Source organism: Meles meles, chromosome 21 (assembly GCF_922984935.1).
Source record: "Meles meles chromosome 21, mMelMel3.1 paternal haplotype, whole genome shotgun sequence".
Taxonomy (NCBI): domain Eukaryota; kingdom Metazoa; phylum Chordata; class Mammalia; order Carnivora; family Mustelidae; genus Meles; species Meles meles.
Genome location: NC_060086.1, coordinates 20,163,678 through 20,182,644, shown reverse-complemented (window position 1 = coordinate 20,182,644; position 18,967 = coordinate 20,163,678). Strand labels below are relative to the sequence as shown.

The 18,967-nt window shown below is 53.7% G+C and overlaps 1 protein-coding gene across 2 annotated transcripts in view; it reads left to right on the top strand.

The window, feature by feature from the left end:
• ITGAL (integrin subunit alpha L) overlaps positions 1–15,985 on the top strand; it is a 38,112-nt gene extending 22,127 nt beyond the window's left edge. Inside the window, exons 19-31 of one of the 2 annotated variants that reach the window (XM_045993816.1) lie at positions 1,835–1,888; positions 1,980–2,050; positions 2,393–2,534; positions 4,288–4,398; positions 4,739–4,818; positions 4,934–5,020; positions 6,478–6,553; positions 10,837–10,950; positions 11,216–11,272; positions 11,368–11,466; positions 11,870–11,965; positions 12,719–12,829; positions 14,590–15,985. In XM_045993816.1, coding sequence (XP_045849772.1) covers positions 1,835–1,888; positions 1,980–2,050; positions 2,393–2,534; positions 4,288–4,398; positions 4,739–4,818; positions 4,934–5,020; positions 6,478–6,553; positions 10,837–10,950; positions 11,216–11,272; positions 11,368–11,466; positions 11,870–11,965; positions 12,719–12,829; positions 14,590–14,763 — 1,272 coding nt within the window. In that variant the 3' untranslated portion in view covers positions 14,764–15,985. Of the gene's footprint in view, positions 1–1,831; positions 1,889–1,979; positions 2,051–2,392; positions 2,535–4,287; positions 4,399–4,738; positions 4,819–4,933; positions 5,021–6,477; positions 6,554–10,836; positions 10,951–11,215; positions 11,273–11,367; positions 11,467–11,869; positions 11,966–12,718; positions 12,830–14,589 lie in introns of both variants that reach the window. The other variant, XM_045993815.1, reaches the window with a different exon arrangement.
• The last annotated feature ends 2,982 nt before the right edge of the window (positions 15,986–18,967 follow it).

Sequence of the window (18,967 nt, the reverse complement as noted above, 5' to 3'; positions counted from 1 at the left end):
GGCTTAAGGGAAGTTGATTGAGCCCCTGCCTGTGCTAGGCCCTGTTCTGGGCGCTGGCTCCACTGAGGCAAATAAAACATGGTCCCTACCCGGAAGGGGTTCCCAGCCTGCTCTGGGGGTCAGACAGTTACAACAGGCTGTGGACAGGCGTGGGAAGATGTGACCCTTGAAGTCCCCAGGTAGAGCAGAGAAGGTGGACATTCAGAAAGGAGGTAGAGTTTGAACACAGGCAACCAATGCACCAGGCGTTGGGAGCGCAGCAGGCGTGGGAGAGAGGTTGGAAGAGCACCCCCTTTCCTTTGAGACCGGAACCCCACGTGATGCGTACCCTTACATCTCATTGGTCAGAACTTGGTCACATGGCCACACCTAACTGAGAGCCTGAGAAGTGCAGCCTCCTGTCCAGGTGCCCCTCCTCGTTCCCCACCCCCTAACCTGAGAAAAAGGGGAGGGTCTGTTTTAAAGGCAGGTGGCGAGGGAGGATATATGGAAACAACCAGCAGCCTCTGCCATCGGCACTATTTTCTTTTCTTTTTTCTTTTTTTTAAGCCAGGCAGTGTGGAGTAGAAACTCAGGGTAAAAAAGGAGACTTGGGCTCACAGTTGTCAAGAAAGTCTTCCTGGGGGAAGTGGCTCTGGTTCTGGGTCTTGCAGAATGAGTCGACTTTGCGTAGGTGGATTGAGGAGAGGCAAAAGGAAGAGCATAAGGAAAGCTATGATGGTACATTCAAGGGAAATGAGGAGGTGGACTTAGCTTCTGGGAGAAGGACAACTGAGCAAGACAGAGACCCTGGATGTCCACTTGGTGGTCTAGTGAGTGGCAGGAATCCGTGTTGAGGGTGGGTGGGAGCAGTCAGCAGAGGCCCCAGAAACCCTGCTCTGCGGGGAAGGGTCTGGATGTTGTTTGGCAGGTGGCCTGGAAGTGGAGAAGGTTGGAGCCTTTCTAGAACATTCAGCTAATAACTCACAGGACACTTCTATGACGCCATTACCCTCAGGATAAAGTCCTAACTGCCTAATGTGGCTTCAGGGCCCAGGGGAACCTGGACCCTGCTGCGGACTCTTGCCCCCCCACCACTGCGTCCCCTCCCCCACATGAGCTCTGCAGGGGGTCTGAGCATCTTCTTGCTGCTCACACAGATGCCATCTCGCCTGCCTTGTGTCCTTTCTTCCTCCCTCTCCATTCTCTTCGCCAGGCTCTCTCCTGCTCATCGTTTAGAATTCAGTTGAGATCCATTCCTTCAGGAAGCCTCCCTGATCCCCAGGTGGAGGATAGGATTCCCTTCTACAGGCTCCGAATATACCCCATACTGTCCCATCAAACTCTCGAAGATGCTGGTCATTTCTCCCCCCAGACTGGAGCACGGGCTGTGTGTTTCTTTTGTTCTCTGGTGTGCACCCAGCGCTCAGCACAGGGCCTGGCCTGGAGCAGAAACCCCGGAAATGTTGGGAAAACTGGCCTTGATCTGGGGAGAGAAGGAGAGCTGCTCTGGGTGGGTGGGGCTGGGGTTTGTGGAGGACCACAGTGAAAGCTAGTCACAGGCGGGTGAGTCCGAGGAAGGAGATGGGCTGGGAGGAGACTTGGAGCTCCTTTGTCAAGGCCAGGTTCTCCTGTCCAGTGGACACCCTGAGCTTTGGCCTCCCTTAAGGAGCGGCACAGGTGGCCTTGGGGCCGAGTCAGGAGGGTGAGGTGCTGCCTGGAGCTCCTGAGGGGCCCCCCAAGCCGGCCCAGCCGAGCCCCAAGCTCTGAGCTCCTCAGCCCTCCTTCGAGAGTTCCGGTGCCTCAACTTAACCGTCTTGTTTCCTGGCCCCCCCCACCATTCTGTGCTCAGCAGGGCAAGAACGTACAGCCCATCCTGAGGCCCTCACTACACGCAGAGACCAAGGAGGTAAGGGGGAAGGGGGCAGCTGGAGAGGCCAGGGTCCGTCCCTCATGCTTCTGGGGCCTGGGCCTCCTAGTCTGTCTCCTTGGCCTTTCAGATCCCTTTTGAGAAGAACTGCGGAGAGGACAAGAAGTGTGAGGCAGACCTGGGGCTGTCGTTCTCTCCAGGGTGAGGCCTCTAATCCCGTGGGCCCTTCTGTCCCACTTGGTGTTTCCCTGAGGCAGCTCCCGGGTGTGGGAGAGAACAGGGGGCTTCGAGTCAGAACACGCACATCTGTACTCACTCCATGTGTCCTGCGAGCCAGAGTTTCCCCCTCTGAGAAATTCCAGTCCCATGGACCCTCCTGTCAGGATCAGATGAGGTCGAATCCCTCAAAGCCTGTACACAGGGGCTGATTTCGGTGTATTTATTTCTTCTCACCTGGCCGATCCCTCAGTTCTGACAGCCCCCACCTCTGAGCCTGCTTCCTACACCTGGGCCCTTGTGACTTTTGCCGGGTCTTGCCCACAGATCCGGAGTCCTGCGTTTGACCCCCTCTGCCAGCCTCTCCGTGTCGCTGACCCTGAGTAACTTAGAAGAAGACGCGTACTGGGTCCGCCTCAACCTGAGCTTCCCGCAGGGACTATCCTTCCGCAAAGTGGAAATGTGCAAGGTGAGCGCCAGGGCATGGCCTGCCTGAGGCCACCCTTGTCCCCACAGCTTCTGCTCCCCTCGGGGCAGACAGGACAGCCTGAAGGTGTGGGCAGCAACTGGCGTGCTGAAGCCTTAGGTCCACATCCGGGTTCTCAGCCCCATGGCCACCCCTTCCTTCCGTGGGCCACGGATCCCGCCACCCTTGAGGCTGGGGGCTAGTGAGAGGGTCCCATGGAGTGGAGACTGTGACACAGATTTCGTGAGCTCCGGCTCCCTCCCTCTGAAAGGTGACCAACGTGTTTCTGCGGAGTGGCCTAGGTTGTTTTAAATACAACTTTTACTCTGTTAATTATTAGCCCAGATCACCCCAGAAAGTTGGAAATTCCAGAGAAGCTTAAAGAAAACTCTCGCCCCATATTCTTAAAACCAGCAGTTACTGCTTTTAAGGTTTTGGTGTTTATCCTGCTATGTGTCTATGCATGTGCATGTAAATTACATTGCATCTTCGTTCATTCTATACCTGTTTTAACTGATTGGCATTTTGTTCTCATTTGGTTATTTTTCCTCCTTGTTTTTAAAACAAATGGTTATTGTGGTAAAATATACATAATAGAAAATTTACCATTTTAACCCTCTTCAAGCACACAATTCGGTGGCATTGAGAACATTTCCAGTGTTGTGCCACCGGCATCTGTCTGTGGAATTTTTCCATTGTCTCAAACAGAAACTTTCCATCCATTAAAAGTGATAACTACCTCAGCCCCCGGTCATCTCTCATCTACTTTCTATCTCTATGAATTTGCCTGCTCTAGATTTTTCCCAGAATTGGAATCATATGATATTGTCCTCTTGTGTCTGTCTTCTCCAATCAGTGTGGGGCTTGTGAGGTGGCTTGGGCGAATTTGCTTCCTTTTTTAAGGCTGAATAATATATCCATTGTATGGATAGACCCCATTTTGTTTATCCAGTCATTTGTCTGCGGACATCTGAATTATTCTCATCCAGCAGCATTAAACCCTTCCTCACGGGGCATCCAGGAGAGTGATGAAAAACTGGAGATCTAGAGTCAGACAGACCCCTGTTCCCATTCCTACCAGATCCCTGCCAGGTGACCCAGAGGCAGGACCTGGAGAAGTCACCTGACTTCCCCAAGCCTCTGTCTCCTTATCCAATTCCCTCCCCAATTTGAGACTGAGATCTATCCTCACAGATGATGATGAAGATGAATGGTTCTGTGCTGCTTAGCCCAGGATCAGGACTCAAGCTCATTTTTTTTTTTTTTAAGATTTTACTTATTTGACAGAGAGAAACAGCCAGAAAGGGAACACAAGGAAGCGGCGTGGGAGAGGGAGAAGCAGGCTTCCTGCCAAGCAGGGAGCCTGATGTGGGACTCGATCCCAGGACCCTAGGATCACGACCTGAGCCGAAGGCAGAGGCTTAACCCACTGAGCCACCCAGGCGCCCCACGAGCTCATTTTTAAAACAGTTGCTGACCATGTAGATCTCACTGCGTCCTCGCCTGGCGCCGAACCATTCCTAGCCCTTTGAACTGTTTGATCACTTCTGGATTTTCACAGTAATACACAGCACTGCAGTGAACATCTTTGAATGAAGCCTCTGGCTATGCCCCTGATTGTCTGCCCCACCCCCACCCCCGAGAATGTGCCCCCGCAGGGACAGAGCAGGGGGGTGTGGGCCCTGAGGGTTGGTGGCCTCCCGGAACATTGGCCTTGCCCACTAAGAAGTCTGTTCCTTCTCTTCTCACCCCCCAGCCCCACACTCACATACCCGTGAGCTGTGAGGAGCTCCCTGAGGTATCCAAGCTTCTGACCAGGATCCTTTCTTGCAATGTGAGCTCTCCCATCTTTAAAGCAGGCAGTTTGGTGAGTGTCTTAAGCTCCGAAGAGCCAAGCCTCTGAGGGGCCCCGGCTGAGGTGGGGAGGGAAGGGAGTAGGTAACGGGTAAAGAAGCCCTTCCTCCCACATCCTACCCCAAAGGGAATGTGACAGCTTGGACTTTGGAATCAGACAAACCTGGGGTTGGCTTATTCATTTTGTGACCTTATGCACCACTTAACTGTTTGGAGCTTTGTATCCTCATCTGTAAAATGGGGATGAAACACCTGTTTATGGGGCTGAGTAACAGTGGTCCTTGGTCTCACGGCAGCTGGGCTTGGGCGCCCTGAGATGCCTCCTTCCTCATTCCCCTCTTCTCCCCTTCCAGATTGCCATCCAAGTGCTGTTTCATACGCTGCTGAACAGCTCCTGGGGGGACTTTGTCGAGCTGCACGCCAATGTGAGCTGGTGAGCAGGTCCCCAGGCAGGCCTCCATGGGCCCCGCTGACCCGGCTTGCAGACGGCCACACGGTCCTGGCCACGTGCTTCTCCTAACACTACCCTCTGCCTTGCCCCTGCGCAGTGACAATGAGGACTCAAAAGTCTTGGAGAACAACTTGGCCACCACCAGCATCCCCATTCTGTACCCCATCAACATCCTCACTGAGGAGTAAGTTGAGGGCTGAGCAGCCCGCCACCCTTTCCTCGCACCTCTGCCTCCCACCTGGAGCTCAGCCTTGCCTCCCGGGGCTCTCCTTCAGAGCCTCCTCCTTTCCTCGGGCCCTCCGGGGGTAATCAGAATTGCTTCCAGCCACAAACCCAAGAGTTTTCAACACCCAGAAGAGCAGAGGCCCTTTAAGAGTTCTGAAATCAGTGGTTTGCTGATGGAGGATAAAGCACATGGAGGGTTGACCTTATCAGCCCCTTGTGGGGCAGCTGTGCCTCCCTCCACGTTACCGTTACCGTTACTGGGGAACAGGCAGGCTCAGAGAAGGGGGAACCTCCCCCAGAGGCGTACAGCTAAGCGGCACGGCTGCTGGTGTCCGAATTTGGGTGTAAATGACCCCTAAACCCCATGCCAGATGCAGCTCCTTCCTGGGGGCTGGGGCACTGGAAGGGAGAAGGAGAAACTCTTCACAATGGCTCTTGCCAAGAGAGAGCTCCTAGTCAGGTAGGAGAAGCCAAGGTCACGTGTACACAGAATAAAAGAGTCTCACAAGGTTACGGCAGGAAGGACCCATGGGGATCACCAGTTGGATTTTCTCATTTACAGAAAAGGGGATGAAGCCCAAAAAGCAGAGTAGCTTTCTCCAGTTGGCTCAGGGAGAGGAGGACAGGGACAGTGACTGAGCCAAGGTCTCTGGTACTTTTGAACGCAAATGCCAAACACAATGATATTGTCTGAAGTGTGGTATGAAACTAGAGCCAGGAGAGGTGGCTTTGGTGATTTGACTTGGAAGAGAGATGGATTCACGGAGACGCAGGGGCTTGAACTGGGGTCTGGAGAATGAAGAGGCTCAGATAAGGGCCAGGGAAGAGGAAAGACATTGTCTCGAGAGAGAAGAGCATAGGCGAAAGGAGGCAGCAGATAGTGGGGGGGGGGGGGGTTGGGGAACAGGGAGTGTGCAGGCACAGGGGACAATGGGTGTGGGGTGTGCAGCGGGGAGTGCCGTGGGCCTGACCCTTGCGGGCAGCAGGGGGCCATCGGCGGATTCCGAGTAGGTAGATGGCAGGATCAGACAGTGACATTAGGAAGGTCATTGGAAGGATGAGATGGATAGGAAGCTAGAGGCTGGTGCTGTTGTGCAGGAGATAAAGGACCCAGAGGACAGTGGAGATCCTCATGGGGCAGGGGGGACCTTGTGTGGTGGGGAGCACATAGCTCCAATGCACAGCCGCCTGGGTTCCAGCCCTGGCCCCCACGGCAGGATGCGGGGCAGCCGACGGACCCCTTCCGTGAGCCTTACTTTCCAGAGGGAAAGAGCAGAGCGCTGGGTAACACGAAAGCATGCCTGCATGATCCCTGGGGAGGTCCCTCGGAGGCTTCCCCTGGCCCCCGGTCCCTGCTCTGCTGGAGAGCCGGTCCTTGTCTTCCCTTTCTACCTCTGCTCTTCCCTCTCTCCGCAGCAAGGAAAACTCCACACTGTATGTCAGCTTCACTCCCAAGGGTCCCAGGAGCCACTCTGTCAACCACTTCTACCAGGTATGAGCCTCCGTGTGACAAGGCCCTTGGGGGTCACACAATTTTCAGCCCCATCCTGAGGACCGAGGCTGTGGAGACGCAGCCCTGTCCTCGGCGAATCCAGCGGCCTCCACCTCACCCCGCGATCCTTCCTAGAGCACCTCACAGCTTCTGCTGACTTTCCCCAGCCCCTTTCTCCAGCAACGGATACTTCGTCTGTGGGTGAGAGAGAACCTAGATTTTCATGCACACGTTTAATGAGCCACTGCTCTAGTCCGAGTACTTGGCTAGTCGCTGGGGCAGCAGTTACGTAAGTCAGGGACCCTGACCCCCTCACCCAACCAAAGTTCTGTGCCTGGCGCTTTACCTGTGTAACACCCCCTCCCACTGGTGATTCTCCCCCCAACCTGTGAGAGCCCCAGAAGGCAGAGGCGTAGCCATTCCCAGCGTACAGATGAGACATGCACAGCACAGAGAGGTCAAGCGACTTGCCAGGTGACACAGCACTAAAGGGGAAAGGTCAGATTCCGGCAGTTACTGAAACACCAGAATTCATGTGTTTAGCCTCGGAGTTAATGATCTGTCACTTCTCAATGCCATATGCTCGGGGCCATAATAGCAATCTTCATTATGGGAAGGAAGAAGAGGGAGGCCAGCCCCTGGGTGTAAACCTCGAGGGGTCTAAGGCTTTTTTAGAGGTAACCTCTGAGACAGAAGTAGGTACTGACTCCCCCAAAGACACTCTCAGTTTTCCTGTGGAAGAAACTGAGGCCCCACAGAGAAACTCTCTTTGCCCAAGGCCGCCCTGGCGTCAGGGCAGACTGGGGCTGGAGCCCAGCGAGAAAGGGACCCCAGCCAGTTAGCCCCTTTAGAACAGAGGCAGGAGCCCTCTCACTTGGATACGATGACCTCCCCCTTGGGAGTCAGGTGCCCATTTGCACAGAGAATGGCCACTAGGCTTGGTTTCTAGTGCTGTTCACTGGGATGCCTCCGGGCTCCCCAAGGAGGTTGGCAGTCTAGTCCTTCTACCAGCAGAACAGTGGGGAAGATTTGGGCAGGTGTGGATCCAAACCCCAACTCTACCCTTCGATATCTGTGTGATCCTGGGCCAAGGGCTTAACTGTCCATGCCTCGGTTCCCTGCTGTGACACACCGCGTTTGGAAGAACTTGCAGGGGTCGGTCGTGAGGGTGAAGTGGCTTACTTACTCCACGTGGGGTGCGTGGCCCAGTGCCTGGGAAGTGGTGGTGGTTAATGGCTGGGGCAGGTGTTGGGCGCTGCCTGCAGATTCCCCAGCGACTGTGGAAGCCTGCTTCCCTCCTTGCCCCACTCCTCCGGGAACCGACGCAAACCCTTTGCACTCCCCCCTCCACACACACACCCTATTTCTGTCTCTCTCTCTCTCTCTCTCTCTCTCTCTCTCTCTCTCTCGCAAGTCAGCCTGGCCAGCTGCTTCCAGCCTCCTCAGCACCCTCCAGCATCTCAAGCTCTGCCTTTGGCTGCCTGGCCCACCGCTTGGCCACTCCTGCTAAAGGCCCTAATGATCTCTGTTTTAACTAAACCCAGCTCAGCGTGGGACACTGGTGATCTCTCCCTCTTGCCATAAGTTCTCCTGTTAGGCTTTTTTTTTTTTTTTTTTTGCCACAGGGAGGTCACCTGGGGTCTCTTGTAACCTCGACAGGCTGGGTAGTCCAGTGAGAGCGGGGGTCCTCTTCCTGCCTTTCCTCCCTCTCCTCCTCCCCTGTCCGGTTAGAACACATAAGCTTCAGCCAGAACTGAAAGCTTTTTGAAGCTCTGCCATTTCAAGCTGTGTGGCCTTGGGCGGTTTGCTTAGCCTTGCTGAGCATCAGTTTTTCAGTCAGTAAAATGGGGATGATAATCAAACAAGCCAGTCTCCCTGAACCTCAGCCATCCCCTCTGTGACACAGGGATGACAGCGCTGCCCGCGCCTAGATGCAGCATTCGGCGACCACCACGGGGGCCTGCACGCTCGCACCACTGCCCACCCCGCAGTCTGAGTCCCCTGCAGCTCCCAAGTCCACACTGTAACCCTCTGGCTCCTCTGTCCCCCTCAGCCTGTCACTGCTCTCCACCAGGATGTCTTCGAACATCTTTTTTTTTTTTTTTGTCATGATAGAATGAGATACAAGTCACAGTCCATATGATTTACCTTCTTTTTTAAAAAAGATTTTATTTATTTATTTCAGAGAGAGAGAAACCACACAAATGGGGGGGGCAGAGGGAGAGGGAGAAGAAGATGCCCTGCTGAGCAGGGAGCTGGATGCAGGGCTCGATCCTAGGACCTTGAGATCATTACCTGAGGAGGAAGGCAGAGGCTTCATTGACTGAGCCACCCAGACGCCCCTGATTTACCTGCTTTTAAAGCGTACGGATCTGGGGCACCTGGGTGACTCAGTCCCTTAAGAGTCTGACTTCAGTTCAGGTCCTGATCTCAGGGTCTGGGGTCCCCTGCTCAGTGGGGAGTCTGCTTGTCCCTCCCGTCTCCCTCTGCCCGTCTCCCGGCCTGCGCTCTCTTTATCTCTCTTTCAAATAAGTAGATAAAATCTTTTAAAAAAAAATTGTGTGCACTTCAGTGTCTCTTATATTTGCAAAATTGTACGACCATCACCACAATCTAATTTTAGAAGATTTTCATGATTCCAGAAAGAACCTTCACGTAGGGGAGGAATCCTACGGTACCGGGTCTTTTGTGACGGGTTTCTGTGGGTTCCCAGGATGTTTTCGGGGTCATCCACGCTGTACCCAGGCCCGTGCTATGCTCTTTTTTCTTGCCAGATAGTATTCCACTGTGAGGTGGGCCGTGCTAGATTTGTCTGCGCGTCCACTGGTGGACATCTCGGTGGTTTCCACTTTCGGGCTTTTATAGACCGTCTGCTTGAATGTTCCTGCCCAAACTTCGGTGTTGACAGGTTTTCTTTCTTTTGGGTATATATACCTAGGAGTTCGATTTTTCCTCCTAAGGCTTTGTCTCAGCGTGTTTTAAAACAAGTGTGTCACTTTCCCCTAAGCCAATACCACCTCAGGGGGGCTCAAAACCATCCTTTTCCTCAAGTAAAACTTCCAAGTCTGGATGAGTTTATCCTTCCTCCATGCGTGGCCCCTGCCTCAACTTCTAGTCCGTGGTCTCTTGTCTTCTTGGCCCCCACGAGCGCTCAGACGTGGGCCCCTCATCTTCTTGCTGCTTCCGGCTTGGACTTCTCTAGGCTTCCGGCTTGGACTTCGGCCTGCTGTCCCCACTTCTTTCTGTCCTGGGCCTGCTGTGAGGGAGCCCCCCGGAGCCTGCCCTCCTCAGCTAACTTTCGTGACTCACCATTGCCTAGTTGAGGGTCCCCTGATTTCTGGCCTTAGGCCTTCTGGGCACACAATCTCACCTCAAGCTTCCTTTCCAGACATGTGTCCGACCTCTCTGTCCCAGGCCCCCAATCTCCCCCCGTGTCTCACTCGCCTGATGCTGTCCTGACTCACTGCATTTTCGCTTCCTGGGGGCCTCCCCCCATCTTCGTTGGTTCCACTCCTCTCAGTCTTCTACAGTTAAATTCAAAGGCCACCTCTGACATAGGCCTTTTTACTTTAATGGACCTGATATTTTTCAAGCGTCCGCAAATGTTTGTCAAGTGACCCATGGTAGAACCTTTCAGACTGGCTCTGAGATTCCCTGCTCGGCCTCCCTGAGCCGTTCTGTGGTGCTGCTTCTGAGTGACTCCTTCCCGGCTTCTGGATCTTCTAGCCCTCGCACAAGCTGGCCCTCTCATCTAAAAGGCACTCAGGCCTTGTTTCTTAAATCAGTTCAATGCCTTCACCAAAGCAAGTCCTTGCCAACCTGCATTGTGCAGACAATTTTCGCATCTGTGCTTGTTAAATGCCCTTCCTTCTTTCTTTCACACATTTGAACATCGACTTTTCTGGAGGCCCGCTGTGTGCCAAATAGTGCGTCAGGCAGCAGAGAGTCGCCGGCAAAAGGAGCCGCAGCTGCTGCCCTCACAGAGCATGCAGCCCCTGGACAGACAGACCCATGTCCTGCTGGGGACGCAGAGCGCTATGGGAACATGCGGGGGGAGGGGGGTGGGTGCTGCCCTCTCCTTGGGGAGTCAGCCGATTGTCTCAAATGTTTGCCCTCGGAGAAGGCAGAGAGGCACATGTAGCCCAGAGGGGCAAGCTCCGAGGATGAGCTGTCCTTGCCCACCGCCTGGCAAAGAGCAGGCCCTTGGACCTCAGCCGGTGAGCGTTGCCTCTGGAGGCGCAGCCGGCATTTAGGGCTCTGTCGTCCCATGTCCTCTGTCCTAGGTGAGAATTCAGCCCTCTGTCTACGACCACAATGTGCCCGCCCTGGAGGCCGTGGTTGGGGTGCCGGGGCCTCACAGTGAGGGGCCCATCACACACGAGTGGAATGTGCAGATGGTAAGTGGCCAGGGCTCAGGGGAAGGAGGGATACCCGGGTTGGTGGGAGTGAGCTCATAAGGGGGTACAGACGTGTGGGAGGGGAGTGAGGATGGATGCGTCCTGTTGGGCTCAGTGATTTCTGAACCTGCCAAGAGCCAGTGGGAGTGAACTGGGAAGCCCCGGAACTGAGGAATGGAGAGGGAGGCCACGTTCTGGCCTTAAGAGGCCAGTGTCCTCCCTCTCTGCTCTGGACTAAGCGAGGACCCCTTCTCATCATTTCTAGGACCCTCCTGTGACCTGCTATCGTGAGGATCTGGAGAGGCTGCCCAGCGAGGCTGAGGTCCGGGCCCATGGGCTCAGAAGTTGGGGGGGTGGCGGCAGAGTGCGGGTGGGAAGACAGGCCTCTCTGACCCCCACTCTCTTCCTTCTCGGCAGCCTTGTTCGCCCAGAGCCAAGTTCCACTGTCCACTTGACTTCAAGGAGGAGATCCTCGTCCAAGTGACCGGGACTGTGGAGCTGGTGGGGGAAATCAAGGTTAGCAGCTGCTGGCAACAGGGGCAGTGGGTCGGGGGCGCTTGAGGGACAAGCAGCAGGCTCCCCACCAGATGGGCTTCCTACGTTTTTCTTTATGACCCGGATGCAAAGCCCTGATCCTTTCATAGCAGCCGATGAGAGACATCCGTGATTTGCTTGACATTTGCCAGGCGGTTTTCCCGGGCCTACGGGTGGTTCTTCTGGGTTCTTTGCAGGGAAAATTTCCTTCCAGCAGTGGGGCCTGGCCCCTTAGGATGCTCCAGTGGAGAACTCAGTAGCCGTGGTGCTCCCCATCAGGGCCTGTTCTTCTCGGCTTCTCCCCCTGAGTCAAGGTGGGGTGCAGAAGTCAGCAGGTTCTGGTCCTTGTTTTCCCCGGCCTGATGTCTCCCACTCCCCTCCACAGGCTCCCTCCATGTTCAGCCTCTGCAGCTTCCTCTCCGTCTCCTTCAACAGCAGCAAGCATTTCCACCTCTACGGCAGCAACGCCTCCCTGGCCCAGGTAGGGCTCTGGCTTCTCAGAAGCCCTGGGAACAGAAATGGAGGTTGGTGGAGGGCTCTGCAGAGCCCTGGGGGGCGGAGCTGGAGGAGCTACAGCCAGAAGCCAGAGGGCCCCCGGCCCACCGCCCGGCTGGTCCCAGAAGAAAGAGCTTCTAGGCAGTCAGAGCGGTTGGTCTTGGCGAGGGCCAAGGAGGGCGGTGCCCTGGGCTCCCCGTCACCACCGGTGGGCAGGCAGTCAGGCTATGAGGTCACCCGTCTGAAGAGATGTGTCAGGCAGAGATCGGTGTGATGGCAGCTGAGCAAAGGGTACCCACCCTGTGCCCACTGGGAGCGTGACAGGAAAGCACTCGAAGCAGAATGAGCAGCGAGCATGGGGGCTCAGGCCGCCCAGGCGAGAGGGTGGCAAGGCAGTTTGCAGAGCAGGAAGCTCGGAGCAGGGGAAGGGAAGCTGCCGCTCATTAGGTAAGCCTCAGCCAGGTTCTGGAAGCTTTGGCATGCTGGGCCGAGATTCTGACATTTCATCCTGGCCTCGAGGCAGCCACATCAGGGCTTCCGCTGGGTCATGTGCATGTCTGCCCGCGGCTCCGGGAGCTGCATGGGGTGGGGTGGGGGTGGGGGGTTCCCTGGAGGGAGGCATCCAGGCCAGCCTGGCAGTGTGGGGCAGCCGTCCCGACCAGAGCCGCGAAGACCTAGCCATTCACAAGCATGTCAGAGATGGGAGAGCCTTCTTACGCCCCCAGCTGTCCGCCTGCAGGTCCTCATGAAGGTGGACATCGTCTATGAGAAGGAAATGCTCTACGTCTACGTGCTGAGCGGCATCGGAGGGCTCTTGGTGCTGCTGGTGATTTTCGCTGTCCTCTATAAGGTGGGAGCTTCTGGGAGCCGCGGGCCTGCCTTAGACAGCCAGGCTGGGGAAAGGGGTTTTGCAGGAGTCAGGGCAGAGACTGTGAAGATCCAAGACCGTTAAAGATCCAGGCGGCCTCGGCCCACTCCCTCCTTCTACAGATAAGGTTCATGAGGCCTCAAGAGCAAGCAAGACCTCCCCCCATCCCTCTACCAGGTGCTGGCAGAACCAAGACTGGGTACCTAGGGAAGGAGGGGGCGCCCACGACTCAAGGGCTAGGCCCTGGGACACAGACATACCACAGACATGGTCCCTGCCTTTGGGGGACTCACAGTCTAATGGCAGAGACAGGCGCACACATGATAAGGCCTGTATGTTGGAACCTCACTTAGGCTGGGAGAGTCCGGGAAGGCCTCCCAGGAGAGGAAGCATTTGAGTTGGGATTTGAAGGAGTTGCCAGATGAAGAATGCCAGAGGACAGATGTTCCATATGAAACCCTCAAATCCTCCAGAAAAGCGCAGAAAATCAGTTTCTTCTTGTTGCATTCCCCCAGGGTCGTTATTAACAACCATTTGGTTTCTGTTCTTCCAGGTTCTAATTTTGTTTAAATATGTGTATATGTGTGAGCATGAGAGAGACAGAGGGAAAAAGTCAGCATCTGTGTATATAGGTAGAAAACATAAAAGGGGGACGCCTGGCTGGCCCAGTTGGTTAAACATCTGTCTCCGGCTCAAGTCATGATCCCAGGGTCCTGGGATCGAGCCCCTCATCGGACTCCATGCTCAGCGGGGAGTCTGCTTCTCCCTCTCTCTCTGCTACTGCTCCCCCTGCTTATGCTCTCTCTTTCTGTCTCAAATAAATAAATAAAACCTAAACAAGAAAAAAAAGAAAGGAAAGAAAACGTAAATGGAAGGATGCCGTATAAACTGCTGGGGAGCTTGGGTTTCCCGCCGAGTACTCTATGTTGCTGTCTCTCCGCGAGCACGGTCGCGTCCGCCTCCTGCTCTGTGACCTGCACTGGTTTGCCGCTGTCTGGATGCCCCGCCTTTTCTTTAATGAGATCCCCGCTGATCAACATTTAGATTATTCGTAATTTCTACCTATTTTTTTAAAGATCATTCATTTATTTACTTGAGAGCGAGCTGGGTGAGGGAGAACACAAGCAGGGGGCAGAGGGAGAGGGAGAAGCAGACACCCGCTGAGCAGGGACACCCCCCACCCTGACTTGGGGCTCCACCCCACGACCCCGGGATCATGCCCCAAGCCAGACACTTAATGGACTGAGCCAGGCAGGCGCCCCTAATATCTACCTATTTTAAACAGTGACCGACAAAGGCTCTTGAATCCCACATATTTGCACACTCGTCCAAAAGCTCTTTAGAATTAGTTGCTGGATCTGGAATGGCTGAGCCAAAGAACATACATGTTTTGGGGAAAAAAGAAGAATATGTATGTTCTAAGCTTTCAACAGAGAGTACGGGGCCTGCACTAAGCACTACGGGAGCGCAGGCCCTTGCTGTTAGTGTTACTGGATATTGTCAACCCGCCCACCCCAAATATTGGTCCAGGGCACTTTGACGAGCCTGAAGAATGAACTGTTGAGCGTTCAGCTTTTTGGCATGTTGCCAGGAAGCCGGTGTGGCAGACGCCTCGCCCCAGCCCTGGAGTGGGTACCACGCATGACTCACGACCATGAGGGGCCCTTTCATGTTTTGCCGAGGCCAACAGGTCCAGAGTGTTCCATGGACTTTGTGCTCACTCCGGTTTTGTCTTCCTGCAGTTTGGCTTCTTCAAACGGGACCTGAAGGAGAAGATGGAGGCTACTGCGGAAGCTTCCAACGGAATCCCTAGAGAAGCCTCTGACCAGCCAGAGTCCATGGAAGAGGCTGGGGACCCGGGCTGCTTGGAGCCCCTCCACGAGGAGGAAGCCCAGGATGGAGGTGGCAAAGACTGAGGCCCAGGCCCGACGCAGAGCGCCCAGGACTGGACTCGGGAAGCCTAGGGTCCCTCTGCCTCGACCTGTGTCTTGCTGTGTGTCTTCGGGGAAGTCAGTCACTGCCCCCACCCAGGCCTCGGTGTCGCTGTCTTGAACACAGAGCTCGCTCCTGGCTGCCTGCTCTGCAGGCTCCTGGTCAGGGTCCATGAGCGATGGTCGGGCAGGCCACAGAGGGCAGGCCTTGTCCTGAGCAGCTGGCTCTGTCTTCCCCCGGTCCTTCTTAATACCCTCCCCCGGAAGAGGATATCTGATCTAAATCTGGAAGAAATGTCACCTCAGGACCTAGCGACACGGCCCTCACACCCACCTGCTCTTGGATGTCCCCAGAGGCCTCCGACTCCCAGAACCTTCAGTTTCCTGCCGGGACTCCAGTCAGCTTTCCGTCTGCTGCCAGAGAGCAAACCTGATCCGTGTCACTACAGTGCTTCTACAAACCCCTGGCTCTGGGGCTAGACACCGGCTTCCTTACCATGTCTTCCAGAACCTGCAGAATATCCCAAACATGCCAGGGTTGCCTTCCTGGCCTCCTCCGGAGACTCCCCGCCTCCCTTCCTGAGCTCCAGTTATACCTGCTGTCCTCAGGAGCCAAGCTCCTTCCTGTCTCACTTGCCTTCACCCAGACTGCTCCTTCTGCCTGGAACATTCCTCCCTAGCCCTTTTCCTGGCTCTCAGTCAGCCTTCAGGCTCTCAGGGGAGAATGGCCTCAGGGCAGCCCCCTCCCCCCCACCCCTCAAGGGGCTTCTGCTTTCCCCTATTACACAAGCTTCCCTTGGCCTGCACTCTCCCTCATAGCGCAGCTCAGGTTTGCTACTTCATGTTCCCCTCTCAAATCCAGCCATGGACTCCATGGGGGTAAGGACCCTACCGGTCATGTTCACCTTGGAGATGTCACAGAGACAGACACCATAGGCGGCTGCCACAATTTCAGCGACCTAGTGAGGGTGCCTGTGAGAGGACTGAGAAAACGTTTGGGTGAGCTCGTGACATCTCCCCCCACTCGGTCTTCCCCGGGCTCCTGTCCCCTTGCTCCAACCCCCCACCCCCACCCCGGATGCCTCATGACCCATCGCGACCACCACTGGGAGGCTATGAGCTCAAGGCGCAGGCAGAGTCTGTCCATCCGGCTCCCGGCACCAAGCACAGTGCTTGCCTGTGTTTACCCAATAAATGTGAAAATCCATCCAATTTTGTGATGTTTTTATGCTGGTGCCCCATTTCAGCCTGGCTCAAGGAAATGAACATTTCCTTCTCAACCTTTTCTCTAAGTGGGACCCAAACGGCTCTTTTTTTCCTCTTTTTTTTTTTCTTTCTCTTCTTGTTCTGACAACGCTCAGAGACTGGTCTGCAGGAGGCACTGACGACTCATTACGGTGTGAGAACACACCCTTCCTGGTCTTTTTAAAAACAACAATAACAATTGGTGGGGCTTGATCCTGAGGCCCCCACCTTGAGGAGGTGGTGGGGTCCTGCTCCTCACTGCTGCCCTCTTGTGGTCAGTAGGATCCTCGGGAAGGGGGTGGTTTTAGGGGTAGAAATGGGGGAATTCTCAGCCCAGCTCTCTGGGTCCAGCATTGGACGCTGAGCAGCAACCTATGGCCTCCCAAGCAGTGACCTTTGATGGCTGCCTTCTGCCTACAGGGGAGTAAACAAACGTTCTGAAGCCTGGCACACGAGGCCCAGAACAGTATTTCAAAGCCTGCTGGCCTCTTCAACCTCATCAACCCCTTCTGGTCCAGCACCCAGGGAACCATGGGGCTGGCTCATTAAGGAAGACCTCAGGAACGAAAAAGTGAGGCCCGTTTTCCCAGACAGAAGGGGAAAGAATGTTCTAAAGGTCAGGAATGTCACAGAAATGCTAAAAGTACGCAGTTATCTGTAGGTTTCTGAATTCTGTTGGCGCCTATGGATTCATGCAATATTTCTTGAGAGATCTGTGTCGGGGCCTGTTCTGTGTCCCAAGGGCACGGTAATGAATATGACAGACAAGTCCCTGCCCCTAGGAAGCATCACCCCAGTGGGAAAGCAGAGTGAAAAGGTAGGAATGTGATTCCAGGTGTCGAGGAGGTTGTGAAGAGGGTAAAGCAAGAGAGCAGGTTGGAGAGGGGTTGGGACGGTCCTCTCACATCAGTGATGCTCTGTGACACACACACAAAGCGTGAATATTTTCATCAGGCATGGGAGCAAAATAACACAGAAAACCTGGGAGGTTCATTTCAGGAACAGACCTGCCCTCGTCCTGCCCAGGAGTCTATATCCCGACTGGCTTAACAGCCCCCATCCTCAAGTATCTATGTGTCCTTCCCCGCCTGTGTCTTTGCAAATGCTGTTCCCCTTTCCAGCCTGTCCAGTTCCACCAACCCCTTCTATCCTTTAAAATCTTCCTACTTCAAAGCACTTCCAAGCTTTTCTCATCCCCTTGGCTCCTAGACAAAATGACCCATTTCATCTTCACTTTATACCCCATCAGAACACAGGACACTGACTGTGTGGGCTCCTCTCTCGAGACTGGGAGGTTCTAGAAGGCAGGATTCAGTCTTTGCTCACTCGTGTTACCAACACTGGCCCCTCACCAGGGTTGGTAACAAAGAAGATGTCCAAATAAGTGTTTGATTTGGTGGCCTTTTGGGTTTAGGACCCCTTTATACTCTGAAAAATTAAAGATCTCCAGAGTTTTTGTTTATATGGGTTATACCTCTTGGTGTTTATCCAATTCGAAATTAAAATGGAGAAAAATATAAAACATATGGGCACCCAAACCCACATGACCCACAAACAGTCAGAAAGATGACATATGTTCTCACAGGCCATGTAGCCTCTAGAAAACACTGTCCCCGTGGCACAAAGTGGAAAAGGAACACCTTAGTATGCTGGGAAACAGTCAAAACTAGTCAGCCGGTTGGAGTCCAGGTTCTGCTGCTTCAAAGCTGTGCCCTGTGCGGCTGTCACTTGCCCTCCCTGGGACTTGTTTCTTTATCTGTAAAATGGGAATAATAATTGTATATTGCTCAGAACTGTCCTGAACATGATGTAACACTTACGAAAGGTCTAGAACTTTTGGAAGCACACCTGTGCTTGATAAAGGTGAGGACTAGAAGTGGTTTATTGTGGGTATGTCTAGGTGGCTCAGTTGGTTGAGCATCTGCCTTCGGTTCAGGGTCCTGGGATTGAGCCTGGCATCGGACTCCTTGCTCATTGGGATGCCTGCTTCTCCCTCTGCCTGCCGCTCCCTCTGTTTGTGAAATCTCTATCTCTCTCTGACAAATAAAACTATTTATTTTTCATTCATTTATTTATTATTATTTATATATTTATTTTATTTATTAATTTTTCGAAAAAAATAGTTTAGTTGGGCAGGACAGTGTTGTCAAAGCTGCATATCAGACTGCAAGTCAAATGACCTGGCACTGGTTCTTCACCATGACCTTGAGAAAGATGCATGCCCTTCTTGGGCTTGCTCCACCTGGGATCTGGAGGACCTCAGGAGCTGTTATGTGGAAGAGGGGTGTGTCAGCTGAGAAGCTGAGCAGCTGAGCACCACCCCCCCAACCCACTCACACCCTGCAACTCAACCTGCTTTAAATACCAAGGTTCGTAAGTAGCAGACAGGCAACTTCATCAATGAAGCAACCCGGCTTTCAGTGGCCTTCAAACAAGTTTGGGAACTGGGAAAAAAAATTACCTCTAAACTATGAAAATTAAATTGTATAATTGAAATAAATGTTAAAGTAAATGTAATATGTCGGTAGTCAAATGCTTTTCTATTTAATATTTGTAGTTCCATACATGAACTATATTAAATGTGGAGTATTTTAATATTTGAAATTACATGCAGTAGGGTACCTATACAAGAATGTGCATAAAGTTTACACAGATCTTTAAAAGACCAAGATATTTTACTTGAAAAATAATGTTCTACTTCCAAAAATAATTAGAACTTAAGAAAAAAAACAACAACACCAAACACAGGGTGTCTGGGTGGCTCGGTGGTTTAAACCTCTGCCTTCGGTTCAGGCCATGATCTCAGGGTCCTGGGATTGAGCCCCGAGTGGGGCTCTCTGCTCAGCAGGGAGCCTTCTTCTCCCTCTCTGTCTGCCTGCCTCTCTGCCTGCTTGTGATCTCTCTCTCTGTCAAATAAATAAATAAAATCTTTAAAAAAAAGAAA